Source organism: Eucalyptus grandis, chromosome 5, assembly GCF_016545825.1.
Source record: "Eucalyptus grandis isolate ANBG69807.140 chromosome 5, ASM1654582v1, whole genome shotgun sequence".
NCBI classification, from domain to species: domain Eukaryota; kingdom Viridiplantae; phylum Streptophyta; class Magnoliopsida; order Myrtales; family Myrtaceae; genus Eucalyptus; species Eucalyptus grandis.
This window is the reverse complement of record NC_052616.1, coordinates 1,734,072-1,756,693: the sequence shown is the minus strand read 5'-3', so window position 1 is coordinate 1,756,693 and position 22,622 is coordinate 1,734,072. Positions and strand designations below refer to the sequence as shown.

Here is a 22,622-nt window from a genome sequence, read left to right as displayed (position 1 = left end):
TTGGGCCATTAGACTCCGAAACCTCATGAAGGAGTTGACTATTTTTAATTTTATGGATAGACCCATATGGTTGTATTGAGATAACAAATTTGTAGTACTATTTATTTACTACTGAGGTCTCAATGGGTCTAAATATATGGTAGTCAAAATTTTTTATCAAAATGAAACAGTTCAGAAATGTGACGTTATAATATAACATATTTCCAAATGATATGGTTGCATATCCACTAATTAAAGGCCTATGCCCATGTGTATTTGAGTGACATGTCATTAGCATGGGCCTAGGAGCATTATGAGATGCTATTGTTTAATGGGAGCTATTTTGGCTTTATTCTGATAAATGTTTCATCTATATTCGTTACACTTTGTAACGGTTTGATATGTATCAACTTTTGCATTCAATAAAATATTTTTGAATGTGTTGTTTTTATATTGAATACATATTGATAAAATCTCGAGGGATTGTATAAATCTTGAGTGAAGGCTAGGGGCATCCGAGCATCCGATTATTAGCCTTGTGCATGTCTTGTGATACATAAAGAAAAGTTAACCATAAGGACAAGACATATGTGAGTTCATTGGAACCATAAAGCATCCTCTAGTGGCACAAGTTTTTGTGACACCTAAGGTAAGAGAATGATGATTGACAAATGGGATCTTTCTATGAGAGATGTTATCCATTTGCCACACTACCATATTGAATCCATATCAATAAAGTTGAGAGTACTCAAGACCATGGAATGTTCTGTGTGTATACATGCAGTTACCGCCATGATTCGGTGTTTAAGATTTTATGAGATAGGATTGACTATTAAGAATTATTTCTAGACCAAATGTGCGCACATACAGTATGATTTCAATTAATATAGTCCAAGTGGGAGAATGTAAGAGTTTTTCTAATGTGGACTAAATTAATTGATATTATAATTTACTGTTTTTACGGTTACCGTAAAAACAGAGTTGGTCTAAGGTGAGATAAAATGTTTCTTAATTAGTCTAATATGGGGCTGACTAGTGTGGGCCAAGTTGAGTCCTGGTCCATAATGAGGGGGACTGGTTGGAAACTCTATAAATAGTGCTCAAGTCTCTCCTCTAATCCTAATTCTCACATTATCCTCACCTAAGGGGCGTTTACCTAACGCTAATCGTGAGGGGGGCCACCTCATTGAGCTAGTGATACGGAGGGCAAAAGAGGAGAATGATTTGATGCGTGGATCCCCTTGATATGTGGGTAATCCATTTTTTGCTTTCGCTTTATGTTCAATGAATCACAAAACAGGTGCGTTAATCTTTCTACTCAATTATGCATGTTCTTCTTTTGGTTATGAAGATCTTGGGGTAGCGCAATTTGCGTCCAACAGTATGGATTTAAGAGAACCCGAGTCTAAATCATGGGTTATAGGTCCATCTTTTAGGCAATAGCTCTAAATTTATTCCCTCCCTCTAAAGGGTAGGTCGCGACAACGTGTATGCAGAAATCTTTCTCATTATCACATCAGATTCTTTAAAAAGAAAAAGAAACAAATTCTATATCATGTAAAATATATAATTCGACTTTCTTATGTTAAAACTTTGGCTTGCAAGCACAAAAAGACTGCGTGCACTTTTTTAAAAAGATTAGGTTCGAAATTTTTGGAAGATTTCCTTACGGAGGAAGAAGTTGTTATTTTTTTTTTTATCTTCCCAAGAACTTATTCTACTTCACGAAAGTTATATAGAGGGCAGATTTGGTACTTGGATATTACCTTTTTCAGTGATTGAGGAGCTTGGTCAATGACTTTACTCATTGTGTTCATGCAACCTCTACAATCCAAGTTGAAGCCCTAGCACTGTTGACTCACCAAACAACTTTGAAGATCAAATTGATATGCACAAGTGAGCTTTTTGTCAAATCGCTTATTGCTGATAAGCTCTCTTGTAGTTATGTTTGAGTTTGGATGGGAACAAAGGGCCCTTATTGAGGAGTGCACATCATGATTGACCCATTTCCATGAAGCCCAAGTTGTTGGAGGCTATCACTATCATCTAAAGGGGGTGAATAGGTAATTATACCCGATCTTAATAAGAGTAAGCGGAATTTAAAACTATCAAGATTAATGTTACAAATGAATAAAGTCCTATAAGAAAATACACAGTGATAATATTCTCGTGTGTAATATGCTATCGCATAAAATAATAGAGTTAAAGAGATAAAGAAATTTGCACACAGTAATTATAGTGGTTTGGCTTATTGCAAGTTTACATTTACTCTCCCACGTTAACAACATATTTGCTGGATTTTCCTAGAGAATCAATAAGAGATTACATAGTCTAAGTTCTCTACTTAAGTATGAGTGATCATATGTTCTAACCTCACACAATCACTCTAAACAAATGCTTCTCAAATATTATAATTTCAGCTCACAAAGACAAGGATGTAATCTCGAAGCTCTATTTGAACTTTAAAATTTCATATTCAAGATCTTATACTTGCTTCAGCACCACAACCTACTTTTTATAAACCTCTATTTCCAAGTTGACCGTTGGACAATACTCTAAGGATCATTCATTTAATCAACCGATTGGACATGAATGATGCAAGAAGATCTCATTGTTGTTTGAATTATTAGATTCAAGTCTCCCTTTGATTTAGTTGCCCATACAACCAAAGTTGGGTTTCCATAAGTAGAATTCTTGCAACAAGAGGACTACTTTGTCTTCAAATGATTGTCAATTGAATCACAAACCCTTGCAACAAGAGGATTACATTGATATTCATCCTTCATGAATAGATAGAAAATCAATATATTCATAAAAGGAAATCCAAGCCAAATTACTAGCTGTTGCGCTGCATATAATCCATACCGATTCTGAATATTTCAATCATTTGAATATGTTCCGCGAAAAGCCTGAAGATTTATGTCATCTTGACAACACTTATGCAAGCTTTATAGTTATCTTCATTTAATTCAAATGATATGAATTAACAATGTCTTTGACATAGAAATTTAGAACTTCTCGATCAAACGAACAAGTATTCTAAATAGAACTGAGTTGCTTCAAGAATATTACTTGGAAATTCTATCATCAAAATTATTAAACACTTATGAAAGGTTTTGTCAAACCTCAAAACATATTGAGATGCTTTCTCAATGCAAGTTGTCCACTGTTACCGCAAGGCCAATCAATTAGCAAATTGGATCGCAAAGGCCAGAGACGAAAACCCTTCTTGGTAACTGGTTGTTTAACCCACCCAAACCCTTTGGGCTATTATTTACTCATAGGCCCGTTCTTGTAGTTCTATGAACACCTAATTGATGAAATGAAAGCTTTCTCTTTTATTTCTTGAAAAAAAAAAAAAATCACTTTTCGCGTTTTATGGGTGAGTCCTCTTTATTTGGCTTCTCAAAAGTTAACTTCTACAAAATTCCTTCTTGAACAAACCTATGACCGAGTATTCTTGCCTCCATGTGTGCTTGATCTTTTGTGTGAGTGCTTTTTGGTGGCTGCTTTGGTTTTTATTGGACGTTACTTTTCTTGCTTTCATACTTGACCGAATTTTGCTGAACATTTGGCACTCATCTTTATCCTGCTTTTGACCGAAAATATTTACTCAATATATGCTCTCACAGTGTCCCTTTGCGTCCGGGCTCGCGTGGGCTTCATCTTGAAATTTCGAATGAAGTCAGGGCCTCCTCTCTCCTAACTTCAAGCACGTAAGACCGGTTCAAACGCAATTTGCAATCAGACCAATTTACAGGAAATTTATTCGATGTGGACATATAACTGCTGAAAAGAAAATCTTTGTAATGCCTGAATGCAATGCGAAAGCAAAATTATGCAATATGAATGGTTTTGTTTAGGGGCCCATATTCTGTTGTAATCGATGACGTCGATCTCCATTCTTTATGAAATGCGCGTGAACTGTGGAGTCTTTAAGCAAAAATATAAAAGTCAACAATCAATTATAACCCAAAAAAAAAATCCTCACAACTTACAAAACCTAAATTAGTCAAAGTCCATTTGCAACGCCTTGATTTCACCTTATAAATTAGAGTTAATATTATGGAAAACTTCCAACTAGTACATTCGTGAAAAATTTCTCCTGAACTAATTTTTTACACCTGCGACAAATTTAGTCTCTATTACTTTTTATTAAATTTTACCATCAAATTGTTAAGTTGAAGACAAGTGACAATTGATAGGTACATATATGATTTTACCCTCCATTTGTCATATACTTACCAGTTTTTATTTTTTTTTTTCTTGTTATTAATTCAATTTAACGGAAATTAAGAGATTAAAAATTTGTCGTAAATGTACCAGTTTAAAGTTCTTCGTAATCAAAAAAATAATTTTAAGTAAATTTATCATAAATATACCAATTTGAATTTTTAATGGTTCACAATTTAATTTTAGATGAATTTATCATATATTTATCGGTTTGAGTCTTTTGTAACGTGAACCTTATAAATTTTTTTTTTTTTTTTTTTTTTTTTTTTGTAAAAGGTAAGAATTGAACCCTATAAATTATTAATCACGTGGGCCGGCATATTTTCTGTCCCTATGCGGCGTATGGACTATAGAGTACGCCGACGGAGGACGCTGGCCAGTCGTCTAACGTAAAAAAGTTCTGTATAAACTGCTCACAGATTCAAAACCATGTGTTTCTCGTTACACCATGTTCAATGGGCGGTGTTCTGTAGCTTTTTTTGAAGTACAAAATAGATCATTCAGGCCGCTCAAGGGACCTAGGATCGCCACGTGTTGCATAGGGGGGTTTCGATGAACATGTCGGTGACACGTGGACATGCCTCGACTTTAGTATTCCATGCCGGGTCCTACTCGAAGTCGGGGAGCTTACATATGTTTTTCATGAGAGCTTCTTGATTTTTTGTAAGTAAAACATGGCGAATAGACATTATTCAAATGAGGGCCGGCATAGATTAGATCTTTGAAGAAAACACGACGTAATGAATCACGTGAAAGAAAAAGCAGTACTATTAGTGTTTTGAAGTTTATTGTGTGTTATAATCGAATGCTTTTCGAAGAAGGTGCTAGAAATATTTGAGAACCACGATGAACTAACTAATTTCACCATATCATGAACAATATAGATAAACTCGAAAAATATTAAAAAGTATCCACGTCAGTATCGATCATATCATTAATTACATATGTGATATGCAAGCGAGCTTTGACTTTGTTAATGTATGGCTAAAAACTTTCATATTTTTTTTCATGGGAATGCATGTATGCATGCACCTTCCATGGAAAACCTTTAGTCTAGATTCATTTAGTAGAATATGACCAATAAATATCATCCAAATGAGGGCTGCCGGCCCACATAGATTAGACTTTTGATGAAAACACGATGTAATGAATGACATATATAGAGATCAAGTTCATATTTAAGTCACGGAAAAAAAAATGTGAAAAGAGGTAGTGATATGAGCTTCGATTATTTTGCAAGAAATAAATAATTTAAAATTTATTTTTTAAAAATGATTATTTATATCACTTACAAAAATAAATGAAAATATATATATTTTCATCATATATGAAAATATTTTTCAAATTATTCATTTTTCTCAAAACAAACTCATTCATTAATATTGCAGATTAACTAAATAGAAATCCAAATGATCTTTAGAGTTTACATATCGAATTACCACGTGACAACTAATAGCATATTCCAAATTCATCACTCTTGGTATTGTAATGCGTCAAACTTGTTCCGAGGGCAGATAATACTTCATGATTTTCTTTCTTTTCTGGCCAATGGAAGGATAGCTCAACCGAACTACGCAAACGCAAATCTCGTATTGGATGACCACAGCCTAAACGTAACAAACGGACTAAAGAATTCCAAATACATCACGGTTACTAACCTTTTTTATTGAGAGTCAAATCGCGTCCGCTATGAAGAATATTTTAGAATAAGCTCTTTCTTTCTGGGGTTAACAACTTTGCATAATAGGTGGATGACAACTTTTGTCTTTTTGAGTCCGTAAAAGTGCCTCCAATTTCTACTTGGAATTGACCCAGTCTATAATTGCCGTCGGTGATCAACTTGGTTATAAGGCAGGAATTCTCCACAAATTACAGCTTTTTTTACTAAAAAAAATAAGCAGAATAATAGGCAAGTGAAAAAGAAAACTTAAAATGGGTCTATAATGTTTTTAAAGATTTGAGTTATTTTAGGAGGAAAAAAAATGCCTGTAGTATGTGTAAAATCTAAACTAAAATATCTAGACATTTTCATGATTACTCAATAATTTTTCGTTATTTGTTTTGCAATTATGTTTATTTCAATTCTAATATCGATCTTGTCATTTATCGTAATGAATAAAATGGACTCTCATGAAATACCTTGACAAGATTTTGAGATGGAAAGGCGCAAATTAGCGTGCCTTGTAATATGGAGATTGAGATGCTTAGAGGAAAAAGTATATCATGATCTTCTCTGTGGCTGGCAAAAGAATACCTCAACTTATCGACGCAGAAGCGAATATCATATTGGGGTCCACTACCAGATCCAACCACGTGTCTCTCAAGCTTTCCATTGACTGGGATACCAAACCGGCACGCCGGTCACCGTCCCGCCGTGCTCCTCCCGATCCACCGGCATCCTGAACTCCGGCAACGGCGGTGGCGGACGCAACGAACACGACGAACTCCCTTTACACGACGATGTGACGACCCTCACTGAGATGTTGATGATCCCGTTGCGCAGGCCTTTGGCGTCTCTCAGCCTGTAACTCAAGAAGCGCAGGTAATTCTCCGGCGTGTAGTCTCCGACGAAGTCCGACACCGGAATCCACGCCGTCCCGACAAGCCTGTCTCTGGACGAGGAGCTCCTCTGGCGGACCTCCACAACCACATGGCGCGAGCCTGCAGGCAAGTCCACGTGGAGCTTCTCGTCCCAATAAGGATTGCTCTCCCCGTGGGCGTTGGGTTTCGTCGAGCTGGGCGGCAACGATGGCGAGCCGCAAGAGTCTGCCTTGACGGTGACGAAGGCGTTGTTCTTGACGGGCCTGCCGTTGGTGCGGAGGTCTTCGCCGGAGATGACGGTGACCTCTAAACTGCGATGGTGAGTGTTGGCCATGTCTGGCGTTTTCAAGAAGATAGTGGGTGTGACTTTATATAATGGTACAGGAGACGACGAAACGTTTGTACTTGTTTGAACGATTCTTCTTGGATTGCGAGGACGTGATTTGGATCTGAGAAATACTCGGACTGGGAAATATATTCTTTTCCTTTTGTTTTTCCTTTCCTTTTTGGTATTGAATATATACTTTCTTTAAATAATGCATATGTACAAAAGATGATGATGCAGTGAAAGTAATTGTCATATATATAATAAGTTTTCGTAGTTTCTTCACAATTACCTTTAAGAATCCTTATTTTTTAGCACTTACAATTACGATAAGAGATTGGAAATATAATAAAACCGAGTTTATGTAGTTTCCTTGATATCGCCTTAGAATTTTAGCTTCGATGGTTATTCGAATATGACGAGATGATTCTTGCAATTTTCTTGAAACAACTTCAAAGGTTGTTGCTTTGATAATTTCTCATATCGGATGGGATATATGTAAGGATGCTTTTAAAATTTTGGAATCGTGATGTTGTCCTCTAATCTAGGGACTGGAGGAAAATAATTTGACAATATCATTATTAGTTTCAAATACGCTATATAGAATAAATTAATTATGCTTGCGAAATACCTCCCTGGATTATGATACCTGTGATACTTATCCAGAATAAACTTTTGTCCTAGCAATTTTCCTAGTAATGAGGTAAAACATCACTAATCTTAATATGACTATATGAAAATGTTTTTTTTTTCAAAGAATCGGTAAATATCAATTTAGGAAAAATAGTGAAGAGATGAATGAAGACTAGCAGTCTGGAGGATTGCAGTGGTTCCACCCTCCTCGAATTTTTCAAAATGGGGCAAGATAATTAATGTTTAGGAAATTTCTAGGAAATTGGATCGGCTTAATAGTCGCTTGGAATTAAATATGCCTTGGACAACTAGCATGGAAAATCTTTCTCTTTTATTCTATTCAATAAATGACAATTTCCAGAATTGTAGACTATTCAAATTGCGTGAACGGGGAACAAAAGATAGTGTAAAATAACTGGCTAAAGTTACAAGAGGATGCTTCTGCTTTATCTTAATAGTAATTCTAGACTTATATATGAGAACTAAGAGAAATTGTCCATGCAATGAGAGACGCTGCATTGCATTATTTAGATAGGAGTCCGAATTGATGAGGCGTTGATGAACCATCAAGCTAAGTAATGTATACAATGACATTTCAAAAAGAAGAAAAAAAAAAGAAGCATGTATCCATCATGTTCGCAGTAGTTTTTTCTTTTTGGTAATTGTAGCTTATTGGTCTCTTCTTCATGGCTGACCACGTAATTAATTGTCGTTTTAACTTTAAATTAAAATTGTCCCCAAAACGTTTTGCCTGTCTGGCTTACGTCAGATCCCATCCGCGGATGCCTCTCCTACCATTTTAATTTAGATGTTAAGGGAGAAAACATATAATAGAGTTCCGGCATTCATCAAGGAGATGCACGGGCAGCCAAACTACCTCATTGGCGTTTAATAAATTGAACAGGTGTTTACTAAAGGCGGTTTTTCGGGGTAGTGGTTTCGGGGTAGGTAGATTCTAGACTTGAGAGCTCTGTACCTAACCCTCTTATAACTAATCCCCCCCCCCTCTTTTTAATCATGCTCGTACTAAAGCCTGTTTTGGAACTTACCATGTTTTTCTGGTTCGATTTCAGGGTCTACATTTTTGCACTAGAACCTATTTTGTAAGCGTTCGATATCCTATACAATTTTGAAGTTTACTTAAATACGCGACAAAATAACAACATAATCATCTTCATTTGTATTGAAACATTAAACACATGTAATCAATAAGTACATGAACTTTTTGACTAAACAAAAAACTAAGATCCACAAGACTAACTTTCATAAATAAACATCACAAGGCAAAGTAAAAATCCTAACATTACATAAATATTACTAGTAAACATGAATATAATATTAGTCTCATTCCCACAATTACTACAATAAGTTAATCATTTATCTAAAATGGTTAATAAATCTTTTTTAACACTAGTAAAAACCGGTCCAATTGGTCTGGTGACCTTTACTTGGAACAGGAAACTAGATCGTTTTCAATCGGTTCCCAAACCAATTCAAACATAAACTTGTTCCTAGACTTGTTTTATAGGTGGTCCAGTCTGGTTCTCGAGTAAACTTGGTCTAGTTGCACACCCCTTGTGTCTATATGCCAAAATATAATCTTTGCAAACCCAAAAGAAAAAATCAAAAGAAAGGATTTAGTTAAGCACTGGTTTTGATTGAAGTAACAAATCAAAAGGGGAAAAATCAGAATGCTTATAGTGCATAATCTTCTACAAATCAGGAGATAACAAATCAAGCAGAGTATTAACCAGGTTGAATATTTCAAGATCATTTGAAGAAACTCAGAAATTGAGTTGATGAAGCGTTCATTTTCATTAATATGTTATACAATAGATATAAAGATATCACCACTCTGGTGAAAGTTAAAGATAAAAACATAACAATTTCATCTACACGGAAATTGAATAAAAGACAAATAAGATCATATGATCAATTCATTAATACTATGCTTGATTTGTTATATTCATACCGATTCATAAAAGATTCCGCACTGCGAACATTCTGATTTTTTCTCTTTTCTTTTGTTACTTCAATAGTATTTTCTCTTCAAAGTGAGATTTAGGATTCCTTCTCTTTTTCTTTTTCTTTTTAACTTTTCCCTCTATCTGGATAATAATGAGGATTGCTAAGAGAATGATGGAAAGCTTGACTCGACTTCCATACATACATAGGCCAAGTTGTATTAACTGATCATAGAAGAAAGCGTTAGTCTCAAGGGGATGAGGCCCACCTGCTCTCTCTTTTCACGCAAAAACTAATTAAAGCAGTGCAATCGTTCGCTCTTTTGGCAATTGATCATTGACGACTTACCCCTTTTCTTTTTTTGACCCCGAGAGAGAGAGAGAGAAAGAGAGAGAGGGAGGATTCGACGTACCGATAGATCTAATCATTGTTTTGCGTCGCCATCGCCAATCACGGTGAGATTCGACGACAACGTGGGTCGAGAGGGGCACCGTCGTACGTCACGCCAGTGACGTCACCCGCATGAGCTGATGCCCACGTAGAGAGAAAGACTTAAAAAGCCACGGGGAGTCAACTAACACGAAGGAAAAAACAAATGGCAATACTTTCCGCCGATGACCATAAGTGAGCGCAAAAGTCACGAATTGATAACAATAAAATAAAATAAAATTGAGCCTTGAAAAAATCAGAAAATATGGGGTGACGGCAGCATGGTCGCTCTGATCACGTCATCATATCATCACCAAGTCTGCTGATCCAGAGCATGAAGCATTAAACTTGGCCTCTCGCTTTCTTCCGCCCACCAGACAGAAAGAGAAGAGCCGGATCGTGATTTGTTTAGGGGAGACTAACAAAGTCGCGGGGCAAATTGCTGGGGAAGCTGCTGTTCCCGTGCGTCGTCGCGTATGAATCAGACAAATCGGATGCAGCTCTCCCGGTCATTTTTGCGTGTCGTCTCTTCGTGGATCAAGGCGATCGTGGATATTATATTTACTTGTGACATATCATCAAGTCGTGATTGGATTCTTCAAGTTGATGTATAATATTATAACATTTCAGCTGGATTCCCTTTTAAAAGCCAAGATATTATATGTGGAAAATAGCTTCGGTAGAAGGTAAGGATGATTTGTAATGATTTGAAAGTTGAGCCAAATTGTCTGGTATCTAGAAGGCACATCTAGGATGCACTTTCTCGTTTATAGTGTCACGATGTTAAGATCTCCTTTACAATTCGTTAAATTCGCAATAACATATGAGCATGATCATAATTTGATCAAGTTCTCAAATACGGATATGTGTTCAGATGTCAAAGGTAGATCTATCAAAATCGATCATAAACTCATTTTTTAACCCATATATGATGGATTAAGTTGTTATATAATTTAGTTATATTTAGTAACTAAGTTATAAATAAGTTTAGAATGATAAAACTCAACATGATATAGAGCCAACTTATTTTTATGACTTTTTCTTCATTTTCTTTGAACCTCACTCGATCCTTTGTTAGCTCAGCCTACACTCTCACCTTAGTTTAGGTATAGATTGAATATGAGTTACTATAATCGTATTACATACAAACTACTAAAGCAGATTAAATTGGTTTATTTAAGTCAGATCATTTTTTATCCGACCTAATCGTTTGACAAGTCTACTCGAAAGATGAAATATAAATTGGCTGTCAAATAAGAAAAGCGTGTTTGACAAAGAACTTTAGAGCTTTTAAAAGTTGCAATGATGTGTGCTATCCTCGAGCGATCCTTATTCATGTGAAACACGTAAGAGGAAGGGCCCATTTTTAAGGATTGACTGCTACGATACTAGTGTGTGCACAATTATTTCCTCACGTGAACATAAATATGATTAAGCAAGAGAATAGTCATATACAAAAATGATTTGGTAATGGTCTTATTAATCTACAATAAGAATAACAATTTGTTTTGGATGAAAAAATCAAATTATTGTAGAGCCTACTTTTTTAAGAATTTATTTAAGATTTTGTAACTCCTAACAAACTATTATTCTCATAGTGATCCAGAGACTGGTGATGGGAAATGAAGCCTCAATATTAAAGATGGTAAAATTTAATTATCCAAAATTGAAAATTATGAGCGGTGATGACGACGTTGATGTTCCATTTAAACTTGAAGTTTCATATGGTTTCTCTCGGTATCAAAAATATGAGGGAGGGACTGCAGCCACCAAACTGTGCGAAGATGTTTAGGAGTCCAATGTGATCTAAACGGGTTAGCAAAGATCATGATCGTTGGAATACACATCCGGCAGCACGCGATAGCCAGTTTCAGAGGAGCAAAAGTCCAAAGGCAAGTCCGAACTGCTCATCACAAGATTTGGAATTGTAAATCCTCAGTCCTCAAGCTAGGACTCTATTTAATCAAGTTATTCTTTCTGCTCTTGGAACTCAGTTCAGAAGCTCCTGATGCTGAGAGCATCGATGTTAGAACTGAATATTCTTCATTTTGGTTCCGTGAAGGATTTGCTCTCTTGCTCCCTCACCTGAACACGCAACTGTCGGGGGGCTGTCATAATTCTTAAATGTCAAGTAGATTGACCATTGAGCCAAATTGGTAAAGTAAATGCTATGCATGCCTTTCCTATCATACCATGCTTTTATCCAATTGATTTAGTATGAATCAGAGATGATGTTTGAACGAGCAAATACATTAACATTACATTAATCATCAAATCTAACTGGTCCAACCAAAATTATGTTCGACGGTTGTTCTCTTAAATAGACCAGTCTATGATCGTAAGAGTATTTGACATAAGATATATCAAAGTAATTGTTATTGAAAGAAACTCATAGAACTAGCAAATGCTTTCATCTATATTACGAAGTATCACATGCCCGAACCAGGAATTGCCCAAGCTAGACTAAACTAGCCATTTCTAGGTGATTTTTCAAGGTCACCGATCCAGTTCCGATTCCAAAAAATGGGAACAGTTGATTTTTGGTCTAATTTCAATTTCATTTGTGGAATTGCCAATCTAGACCATGAGGATCGGACCGAATTAGAGTTTGCATGGCAACTTTTTTTTTTTTTTGGTTCTTTGGTTCTTAGAAATAGAAAAAGAACATAAATTCGTTTGATAATGTCAGTTAATTTTTTTATTCTCTGGAACAGGAAATTGGTCGGAGAATATATTTGGAATAAAATCAAGAAGTAGAAAAAAATAACTTCTTGTTCCTGAACAAATTCTAGAAATAAGTCATTTTCTTTCTTTTATTTCTTCTTCTTCTTTCTCTTCTAATCAGTCGATGGAGACTCGCCACCCACCACAACTGTCCGTCGCGGTAGTTGTCCACAGTTATTTGTCAAAAGAAGAAAAAAAAAAATCTCAACAAATTATTAAAAAATTAAAAAAAATTACATCATAAAAAAATTATAGATCATATTTAACGCATTCCTCTCCTTTTCTATTTCGGGAATTTTTTACATACGTGATTTTACTCAAAAATTATCCTAGAGAATAAAAAAATTATTTTAAAAATTATTTTCTAGAATAAAAATGTTATGAAACGTACGAAAAAGTTATTTTTATTCAACACACACCACTTTCCTTTTCTCAATCACCATAAACTCACCAAAAAGCAAAAGGCAAAAAGACAAAAATAAAATAATAAAAGAGTTAAAGAGACAAAAGAACCATCAGGAAAAGCATTTCCTCTCTCTCCCCAATTTTTTCCATTTCCACAAGTCACATTACTAGTCACGTCAACCTTTTCTCGCTTTTGTCTCTCTCTCTTATTATTATTCATTATGTAGTTTCCATTAGATACCTAAAAATGGTAGTTATTAATAATTCTCCCTTATCGTATCTTTCTTTTTCTTACAGACGCAAAATCTTTCCTGTGTCAGCTTTTTCTTTGATCAGTACCTTTGGGAGGTAGAATCCATACGTAAGATCTCTCTCTCTCTCTGGAGCGGAGTGGGGATCAACTGTTTCTCGTGGCAGTGGCCATCACGTTGCGGAAGACGCAAGATCTTTACTAGTGAGTTTACTGAGTTTTAGTGAGCTTCGTGAGTGAGCGGAGCGAGTTACATGGGATCGAAGCAGAATCGGATCCCTCTCCAGCAGTGACCGGAACTGGTGAATGAGCTTCCCTCAGTTTTCTCGCAACATGCCACCGATTTCATGGTGCACCTCAAGGGGACGGGTTCTCAATTTCTGGATAAGAAACAAACCATATGAGAACCAATTACCCATAATTTGTTGCATCTTTTACATGCATTGAAAAGAATTCTCAAACGTTCTTCCTCAGAAAATCATTGGTTATGCCAACGAGAAAAGCGTACAGGTTGTGACTCTCCCATTCAGGGACAAATTATGGCTAGTCAAGCTCAATAACTATCAGCCACATTACCTCACAGTGCAGTAATCTCTGCTAATTGGACTGCATTTGAGAAGGAAATTTCTCTGAAGGAGACCTCTGCACGTTTGTGATTATTAGAAGGGATGACGTTATCGTGCCCAATGTCTCCATCTTCAGGGACACTAGGATGGAAGCATCACAAGTACATTTTTAATGCCAAAGAACTTGAGAATTGCCAAGTTGAAGTCTCCATTTATGTTTTTCTGGGATTAAGCACAGTTTTTGCTTTGATGAACGGGACAATCCTGTGTTCCTTGATGCTTTTAGCTCGAGCGAGACTAATGTGACTATGTGAACACTATTACTAATATTAGTAAGCTCCGTATATTGTTTCTGAACAAGTCGTGGCTCACTTCTAGAATCTCTCCATTGCATATTGCAGACATAAAAAAGTAGTCTCGTGTTATTCAAATAAGTAATGCCATGGCCGTTCTCTCGTTCCTCCATCCAGCATTGGCTCGATGCCGTCGATGGACATTCTCTTTCTTCTCAGTTCTCACTTGCGACTACGGCCACCATATCTCCGAGATCTCAATCACGGTCATGGCTGCTTGAGCTCTCAGCTCTTGACCATGGTCTCCAAATATCCAAGCTCTTGACCATGGCCACTTGTAGATCTTGTGAACGCCTCCATCCGTCCCTTCAATTCCTTCTTCACCGAGATCCCATGTCGCGCGATACTGCACACGTAACCCTGCTCCAACACACCCAAAGCTCGACAAGCCGTTGAGCCCCAACGCCACGGTGATGCCATGGAAGCCGAGTCACAGGTAAGGCACCACTGGTGCTTCCTTGCAGCCATGATTGCTCTCTCTCTCTCTCTCTCTCTCTCTTCCCCATTGTAACCATGGTTGCCGTAGAAGAGGAGCATCTCGTTCCCGTGTCCACACCATGAAGCGGCGTCTCAGCCCCAAACAACGGATTCCAAACCGGAACTAAACCATGCACCTAAGATCGAAAGTGTTTAGAATCTGACCACACACCAGCAATGTATTTATCAAAGAGTCAGACTCATCAAATTTTGTAGCGACCGGGATGCCGCAGGAAATTGCCACCGGAATCAAGCCTATGATACAGACTGAGCTGCACCACATCGAGAACAACCATTATTGTTGTCATGCAAGCTAGGGATGAGTATAGTCCAAAGGTAAAACCTGAACAATTGAACCAAACCAGTGGAAACCTCTCTAGTTTTAGATTTTAAGAGATGCAGGGTGGGTTTTAGGTTCCAAAATTTAGGAAATTTATTTTAACAGGTAGGTTACATATTTTGGGTAAGTGGAATCTGAAACCTGGACATGAAACAAGTTTTTGTGTTTTTTTTTTCTTTTTGTCTATATCTTTGGATGATTTGGCACAGTAAATCCAGGTAAGAATCTCTAACGACGCTAGACCTACCACCACATTTGAGATGACGCCTCGAACTCGAACTCCCCCTTCATGAGAAAGAGAGAGCTAAGCAGGTTGCGTCGGCGAGGGCGATGGTTATAATGAAAACTTTTATTCTGTTAATATTTCATATTTTTCATGTATCTAAATATAAGTTGTGATCAATAAATTGTAACAACAACTAATAATTATTAAGATGATAATTCAATAATAATACAAGTAAAACTTGAGAAGAACCTAAAATTGACCATAGAAAGATTTGAAACGTATTCTAGTGGGTAAGTTCCAAATTTCAGATGAAATCTACATAGAATTTGAATCGCTCATCTCTAATGTAAGCCACGTAGGTCTTCATCGAAAGTGATTAGGCAAATCATGAAGAAAATGCATCATAGCATGTGAGATGCACATGCTCATCAATCGTGTGAGTTAAGACTCTTATTTGAGACTAAATCAATCGTTTTAAGCCCTCGTTTGAGATAAATCTACCGTAACTCATATTTTGGAAAATTGTCATAATTTAATTTCTCATTTAATTTTTTTTTTATTACGGATTTTTTTATCAACACTATAGTCGAAAGGGCCTATTGAAAATTTTCTAACGTTTTAAATTTCAATATCCCCACTTCCAATTCTACATCCGCCAGTAATCGTTGTGCTAGCTAATTTTGGTTGGATTTTGAAGAGAGGAAAGAGATCGTCCGAAAAAGGAGAAATCAAAGAGGAAAAAGGACATTTTTGCAGCTTATTGTGCCCAAACGACAGCGTAGGACCTGCTCGGTTTATCCAAACTTCTGCGCTGCGCGTATCATCGTCTTCGAACACGGAGCTCCGGGAGTGAGAAGAACCGAGACTGAGAAGAGAACCATCCATGGCTTCGCCTTCTCCGTCGAGTCATCATCTCTCTCTCCTCGCCAAGCCTTCGCCGCCGCCGCCGCCCCAGCCACTTGGCCTCCGCTTCCGATTCCCTCCGAACCGGACCGCCGCGCCCTCGATCTCTCGGCCGGCCGGTTCCAGGTTCAAGTGCTCGGCCAGCCAGACGGGCTTCTTCAATCGGCTCGGCCGGTTGATCAAGGAGAAGGCGAAGAGCGACGTGGAGAAGATATTCTCCGGATTCTCGAAGACAAGAGAGAACCTCGCGGTCATCGATGAGCTCCTCCTTTACTGGAACCTCGCCGATACCGATCGCGTCCTCGATGAACTCGAAGAGGTCCTTTCATTTTGATTCTCTGTAGAGTTTGAAGTCGGTTATGGAAGGATTGATTTCGTACGGCTTGGTTATGCGGTTCGTCGAAGTTTTTTAGTGCGATGAAGTAGCGCGATTCCTTTGTCGTGCGTAGAAGTATCGTTGTTTCATGTTTCGCTTATGGAGAGTGTTTAGTTTCAGTACTTAGAGTCTAGAACTAGAAGAGGTTCGATTGCTTTTTTCCTGGAAGCGGTTGTCCCATTTTCATTTCTGTTTCGCATGTTCCTTACGTTTTGCTATTGGTTTCAGGCTCTGCTAGTGGCCGACTTTGGTCCGAGAATTACGGTTAGGATTGTGGATAGATTGCGCGAGGATATATTGGCAGGAAAGCTTAAATCGGGAGCTGAGATAAAGGTATCTTCAATTGAAACGATCGGTTGCTTTTCGCGACATGCTGTTATCAAGTTAGATTTTGATTGTTTAATTGTCTCTTTCAAGTTCCGTTTGTATTTGGTAGTATATCTGATTCTTCTCTGCAAGTTGGAATTTTTTTTTCTTGCCTACATGTATTGAGGAACTAAATAAGCTGATTGACGTGGAAATCTGCTCCTTGTGTGTTATATTGCCATAGGACACATTGAAGAAGAGTGTGTTGGAGTTGTTAACCACAAAGGGGAGCAAAACCGAACTCCAACTTGGTTTCAGGTTCGATAGTTCTTAAATGTTTGTCTCTTGCCACAAAATACGCTGTTCATGTTCATTATGTTTTATCATCAGGAAACCGGCTGTGGTGATGATTGTTGGTGTTAATGGAGGCGGGAAAACAACTTCTCTCGGTAAGTAGTGTGGTTCCTTGCTAGAATTTCAACAGAAACCAGGAGGAAGTTGAATAAGCTGTATCCAAGTGGAAGTTTCTTTGCAAAAATAGTTAGTTGCTCTTTCATGTGCGTTCTTTATCATTCTGCTGCTTTTCTGCTACACTGGACTAACCTTGACCATTCTTTGCTTTCAAGAGATAAAGTGCATTAGGTTTGCCATTCTCATAAAGAATGAGCTAATGCTGATGTCTTTGATTGCCTCCCTGCAGGAAAGCTGGCTAATAGACTAAAGAGAGAAGGAGCAAAGGTGATTCCCTCCCGGCACGAACATTTCTCTGAGAGGACTGAACCTTATGTCTTAAACTAAAGTTCAGTATAATTTATTGATCAAGGAGTACATTCATGTACAACATTCTAGATGAGCTGTGCTATAGATTTTTTTTCACATTTTGTCTACACCACCTGATGACGGGACATTGGCTTAGGTACTATTGGCAGCAGGTGACACCTTCAGAGCAGCTGCTAGCGATCAGCTTGAAATTTGGGCTGAGAGGACTGGTTGTGAGATTGTGTTGGCTGAAGGAGAGAAGCCTAAAGCATCATCAGGTAGACGATTGGAATGAAAGAGTCGAATGTAGTTTTATTTGCATCCCCAGTTGAATTACCTTCTCTTTTATGATTTACATAGTTTGATGATGCTGACTATGATCTTAGAAGTTCTTTCTAAATAGTGCTCTCGCGGGCTGTGAAAAGAGGGAAAGAACAAGGATTTGATGTTGTCTTATGTGACACCTCCGGACGTAAGCACGATCGCATCTTTGCTTTTTCTAGAACAGACTTGTGTGGCTTATTTCTGGCATAATTTTAGGAGAGATGCCTGCTTTACATTTTCAGGTCTGCACACTAACTACAGCTTGATGGAGGAGCTGGTCGCATGTAAGAAAGCTGTTGCCAAAGTGGTTCCTGGCGCACCAAATGTATAATTCATCTTTTCATGTCATGAGCAAATCTTATTATATATGGAATCTCTTCATTTTGTCTATTCCATGTTTCTTTATCCATCTGCCACTTTTCTAAAAGCTAAAAGAATGAAATTTTCCAATATTTTGGATCTAACAATGGCACTAATTATGGTTATTTGATATTTTCTGAAAACCTTGTTTTAAATTTCCCAGGAAATTTTATTGGTTCTGGATGGGACGACAGGGTTGAATATGCTTCCACAGGCGAGAGAATTCAATGATGTAATATCACATTCTCATCTTTGAATTTGATAATACCTATACTTGTTTCTCACTTATATGTACTTGCAGCAGTGGATTAGAGTCAAAGTTATGCAATTAACAAAAACAGAATGGGAAAAATGTCTTTTAGCCATCACAATTCTTCTCCAGCTCAAACTAACAACTTTTTTCTCTGAAAGATCTGTTTTCTCCCTCACATGACATGTGGAATACATAAATGAGGGATATAACATGGAAGAAGTGTCTTCAAAGTCCTTAATTCTATGTAGTATATATTATGTTTTCATGAAGTGGAAGTTTCAAAGTGAGGAACCATAGAAATTATTTGGATATCTTGTTGATTATTACAGTTCAGCCTTAAGTTTTGCTCACTTTTCATCTGCTCCTGCTCTTGCTTGTATTGTCTTTTAAATATAGCGGAGTGCTGATAGCCTAGAGCCCCAGTTTAGATAGAGTTTTCTGTAGAATTCTGAGATCTAGCATGTTATTTGTTTGATTCTGTTAGAAATTTAGACTGCTAAGCAGAGATCAGGAGATTACCGAATAGGTTAATAGCAATCCCAATTCAAAATCCTGGCTTTGATTGTTGCTTGTTTAACGGTCAACAGCTGGCAGTATTAATTACTTTGATCCTGAACTTCTACAGGTGGTTGGTGTGACAGGTTATATTTTGACAAAACTTGATGGGTCTGCAAGAGGTGGCTGTGTGGTAGGTATCAACTTTTGAATGTTTTTCACTATGGATTCATCCCTGTCTGGCTATTAACTCTTCGGATAGAAATGCCAAAGTTTTTAGCAAGAGAATCACTCTGTTTGCAGGTCAGTGTGGTTGATGAGCTGGGCATCCCTGTAAAGTTTGTGGGTGTTGGTGAAGGAGTTGAAGATCTCCAACCCTTTGATGCGGAGGCTTTTGTTGATGCAATATTTGCATGAGGTTTTAAAGTTGGTGAGTAATTATCAGACGAGCTACCCGTACTTCCAATGTTTGATTAGAACCATGCAATGATTGGTTCTTCTCTACTAATTCCTTTGAACGGGGGCCATCATTGTTACATTAATTCTTGTTTCAAAATGATGTATACCAGTTTCACACTTTATTTCACATCCAGAGCCCGACTTTCTATCGTCAGAAAAGTTCCCCATTGAATTAGCCACTGTTGCTAGCTATTCCTTTTGTTGCCTACTCCCATCTCTTCCTCAGGAAAGCTTTTCTTTTAGCATTTGAAAGTTGCATCTTGCAAACCATGCTTCTACTTGTCATTCTGTTTTGGTCAACCGAGAAAAAGTACTTCAGATCAATATTCTACCTTATCTCTACTCCCAGCAGGCTAGAGAAAACAATTTGGTTGTTTGCCTGATCACCTATAATATCAAATAGAATGGCCGCTTTTTCATTTGGCAGTGCTGGTAGTGGTGGTAGATACAGCTTTATGACGCTTTTTAAAATGAATGAATTGTAAATGGTCAATTTGAGGCAACAGATGGGTCAGTGAAAAGAAAACAGATAGATCTTTGATCACGGTTGACTCTGTTGGTCTTAACCCCTCTTCCATCTTTTTAAAGCAAATCTCTCTCTGAGAAAATTCTCGATGGCTTCTTATATTGCAGCTAGCCTTCTCGTCTTTTATCGTTAGAACCTGTTGAAGCTCAAGTTGTTTCCTTTCCTCGTGCTCACTACTACAGCAAACTCCAGATGGTTCGAGCTGAGCAGGGGGACTTATATCAATTTCTCTGGCCAAACAAGGAAATGCAACTGAGATTTTACTGATATAATGTGAAACCTGGGGTTTCATGAATTGCCTCTTGCAAGTGATACGCGTTGAAGACCATAGTCTCGCTGATGGAGCTGGAAAGGTGAATAACGGTTTACAAAGAATGAATCATTGCTTTCCCTCGCATTTTTGTAAATTTCTTAAAACATCTTTTATTGGTTCGTGAATTCATCATCGGCACATAGCTAATTTCTCTGCCACTCCCCTATATCTGGGACAATCCATTTTGACTCGTTTTCGTATTGTCATATTACCTCCTCTTACCGAAGCAAAGCTTTTTCTGGCCCTCTATACATAGAATATGGATCATAGATATATCATATATGTAATCAGTGATTTCTTACTTGAGGGGGGGCAGTAGTGTTTCATTTAAGATGCAATGTGAGAATCCTTCTGATTTGTGCTATTTATTCGATCATTAACTTAGGAAAGCAGTCAATTTTAATTCAATGTAATTATTTTAACAAACTGTTTTTACGCATGTTGTAAGTAAAAGTGCAATAGCTATAAATGCGAGAATATTTTACTTTGGCAATTGCATTGTTCTATTTGGCAATAACTTGGGATCGAATCCCATAGAGATGATAAAGCGGGTTTTCCTTCCAATTTTCAGGAAGATGAATTTCAACCGTCCACTTTCTCTCTACAAAATCCATTATTCCTATCAAATGTATTATTTCATCGAGATCTAATCAAACCAACCTGCAATTCTGTAATAAAAGAGAGTAATCGGCACTAACAAATCTCCAGAACTTCACTACTCATTCAGGACGTTCGGAGTAAACTTACAAATACAAAAAGCCAATAAAGCCAAACTATTAAAAAGTGAAGCTGAAAGGCCGATGCCGAGAAATGCAACTGGAATTCAGTATTGTCCCAATGCCATCGATGGTGATAGTTTTAAGTAGGGGGAAAAGCAGCGTGATCAACATGACTTTGCAAATTAAATATCATTAGAATAGGATGAGAAAGGTAAGATCAAGTCAAATAATTGCTCATATCAAGTTTTCATGGACATAATCAGTAATGTGATCAGCAAAGGGATTAAAAGTAGAAGTAGACTAGAAGATTATTGAGCCAAAAGAACTGAAACAACACAAGCTGCACCATGTGAAAAATTACATAGCGACGGCGATGAAGAAATCTCAAATGAAGATACAACTCCAAGACGCCTAGGCTGCACATGACAACGCTTCTTAGCCGGGAAAGAGTTTTTTTTTTTTCAGAAATAGTTTTTTATATTTCTATTCCAGGAAATAATTTCTAAGTAAAATAAAGTGTTTGGTAACTACACAAAACTTTTACAATAGAAATAGAAAAAGAATAGAAATGCGTTTGGTACGAAATAGTTTCTTTTTTGTATTTATTCATTTTTTATCCTTGCTCATGGATCGCCGACCGCTGACTGATGGTCGCCGCCACCGGTCGTTGGCGGCCACCGCCACTACACGACCGCTAGCCACCAACCGTCACCGCCGCCGCACAACCCATCGGCAGCTACCTCCTACGGTTGCCCGTCCGACGGCGACTGGCAGTCAGCGACAGCCAATGGGCTATGCGACAACCATTGGCGATCGCGGCCGCCACCGTTGTTGCCGCAGCGGCAAAAGGGCCGACCGACAACGGCCGTGGCTTTGGGCGATTAGAGGTGGCCACAAAGCAAAGAGAAAAACAAAAGAAAAATTAAAAAAAAAAAAAAAAATTAGCTTATTTCTAGAAATTGTTTTAGAAAACAAAAAGTTATTTTTTTTCTTTCTTGTTTCTATTCCAAAACTGTTTCCGGAAAAATATATATACATAGAAAAATTGTTCCCAAGAACAAAAATTTTACCAAATGGATTTTTATTCTTTTTTTGTTCCAAGGAACAAAAGAACAGAAATTTGGAGAAACAGAAATGTTTCCATGCAGACCCCTAGATGCTCTCTCTACAATACAAGAAACAAAAGGCATATCGATACTCATCTAACAGAAATAAGTACAAAGATTAAAGGGCAATGCAAACTAGAAATCCAATAAATCCAACAATAACGCTTTTCTTCAAACATCATCCGCGCTGTACAATCATGCAGTGATACTTCCAAGAAACCTCTTCCATATTATCATTTAAATCAATACCGATGGTCCTGGTCATTCATGAAGTTCT

At 37.5% G+C, this 22,622-nt stretch overlaps 2 protein-coding genes across 3 annotated transcripts; one reads left to right on the top strand and one right to left on the bottom strand.

Moving 5' to 3' along the window:
* Window positions 1–6,532: 6,532 nt before the first annotated feature.
* Window positions 6,533–7,087, bottom strand: LOC120293460 (BON1-associated protein 1-like). Its single transcript, XM_039312795.1, has one exon. The coding sequence runs from the start codon at window positions 7,085–7,087 to the stop codon at window positions 6,533–6,535; it is 555 nt and encodes a 184-aa protein (XP_039168729.1).
* Window positions 7,088–16,234: 9,147 nt separating this feature from the next.
* LOC104443480 (cell division protein FtsY homolog, chloroplastic) lies at window positions 16,235–21,004 on the top strand. 2 transcript variants are annotated; one of them, XM_010056916.3, is made up of 12 exons: window positions 16,235–16,668; window positions 16,954–17,058; window positions 17,276–17,349; window positions 17,422–17,480; window positions 17,732–17,769; window positions 17,948–18,068; window positions 18,194–18,262; window positions 18,357–18,439; window positions 18,638–18,706; window positions 19,353–19,415; window positions 19,526–19,652; window positions 20,315–21,004. In XM_010056916.3, the coding sequence occupies exons 1-11, from the start codon at window positions 16,330–16,332 to the stop codon at window positions 19,637–19,639; spliced, it is 1,134 nt and encodes a 377-aa protein (XP_010055218.2). In that variant the 5' UTR covers window positions 16,235–16,329; the 3' UTR covers window positions 19,640–19,652; window positions 20,315–21,004. The 2 variants fall into 2 exon arrangements, with proteins under 2 accessions (XP_010055218.2, XP_010055217.2); XM_010056915.3 differs by having other exon boundaries at window positions 16,236–16,668; window positions 20,390–21,004.
* Window positions 21,005–22,622: the final 1,618 nt, after the last annotated feature.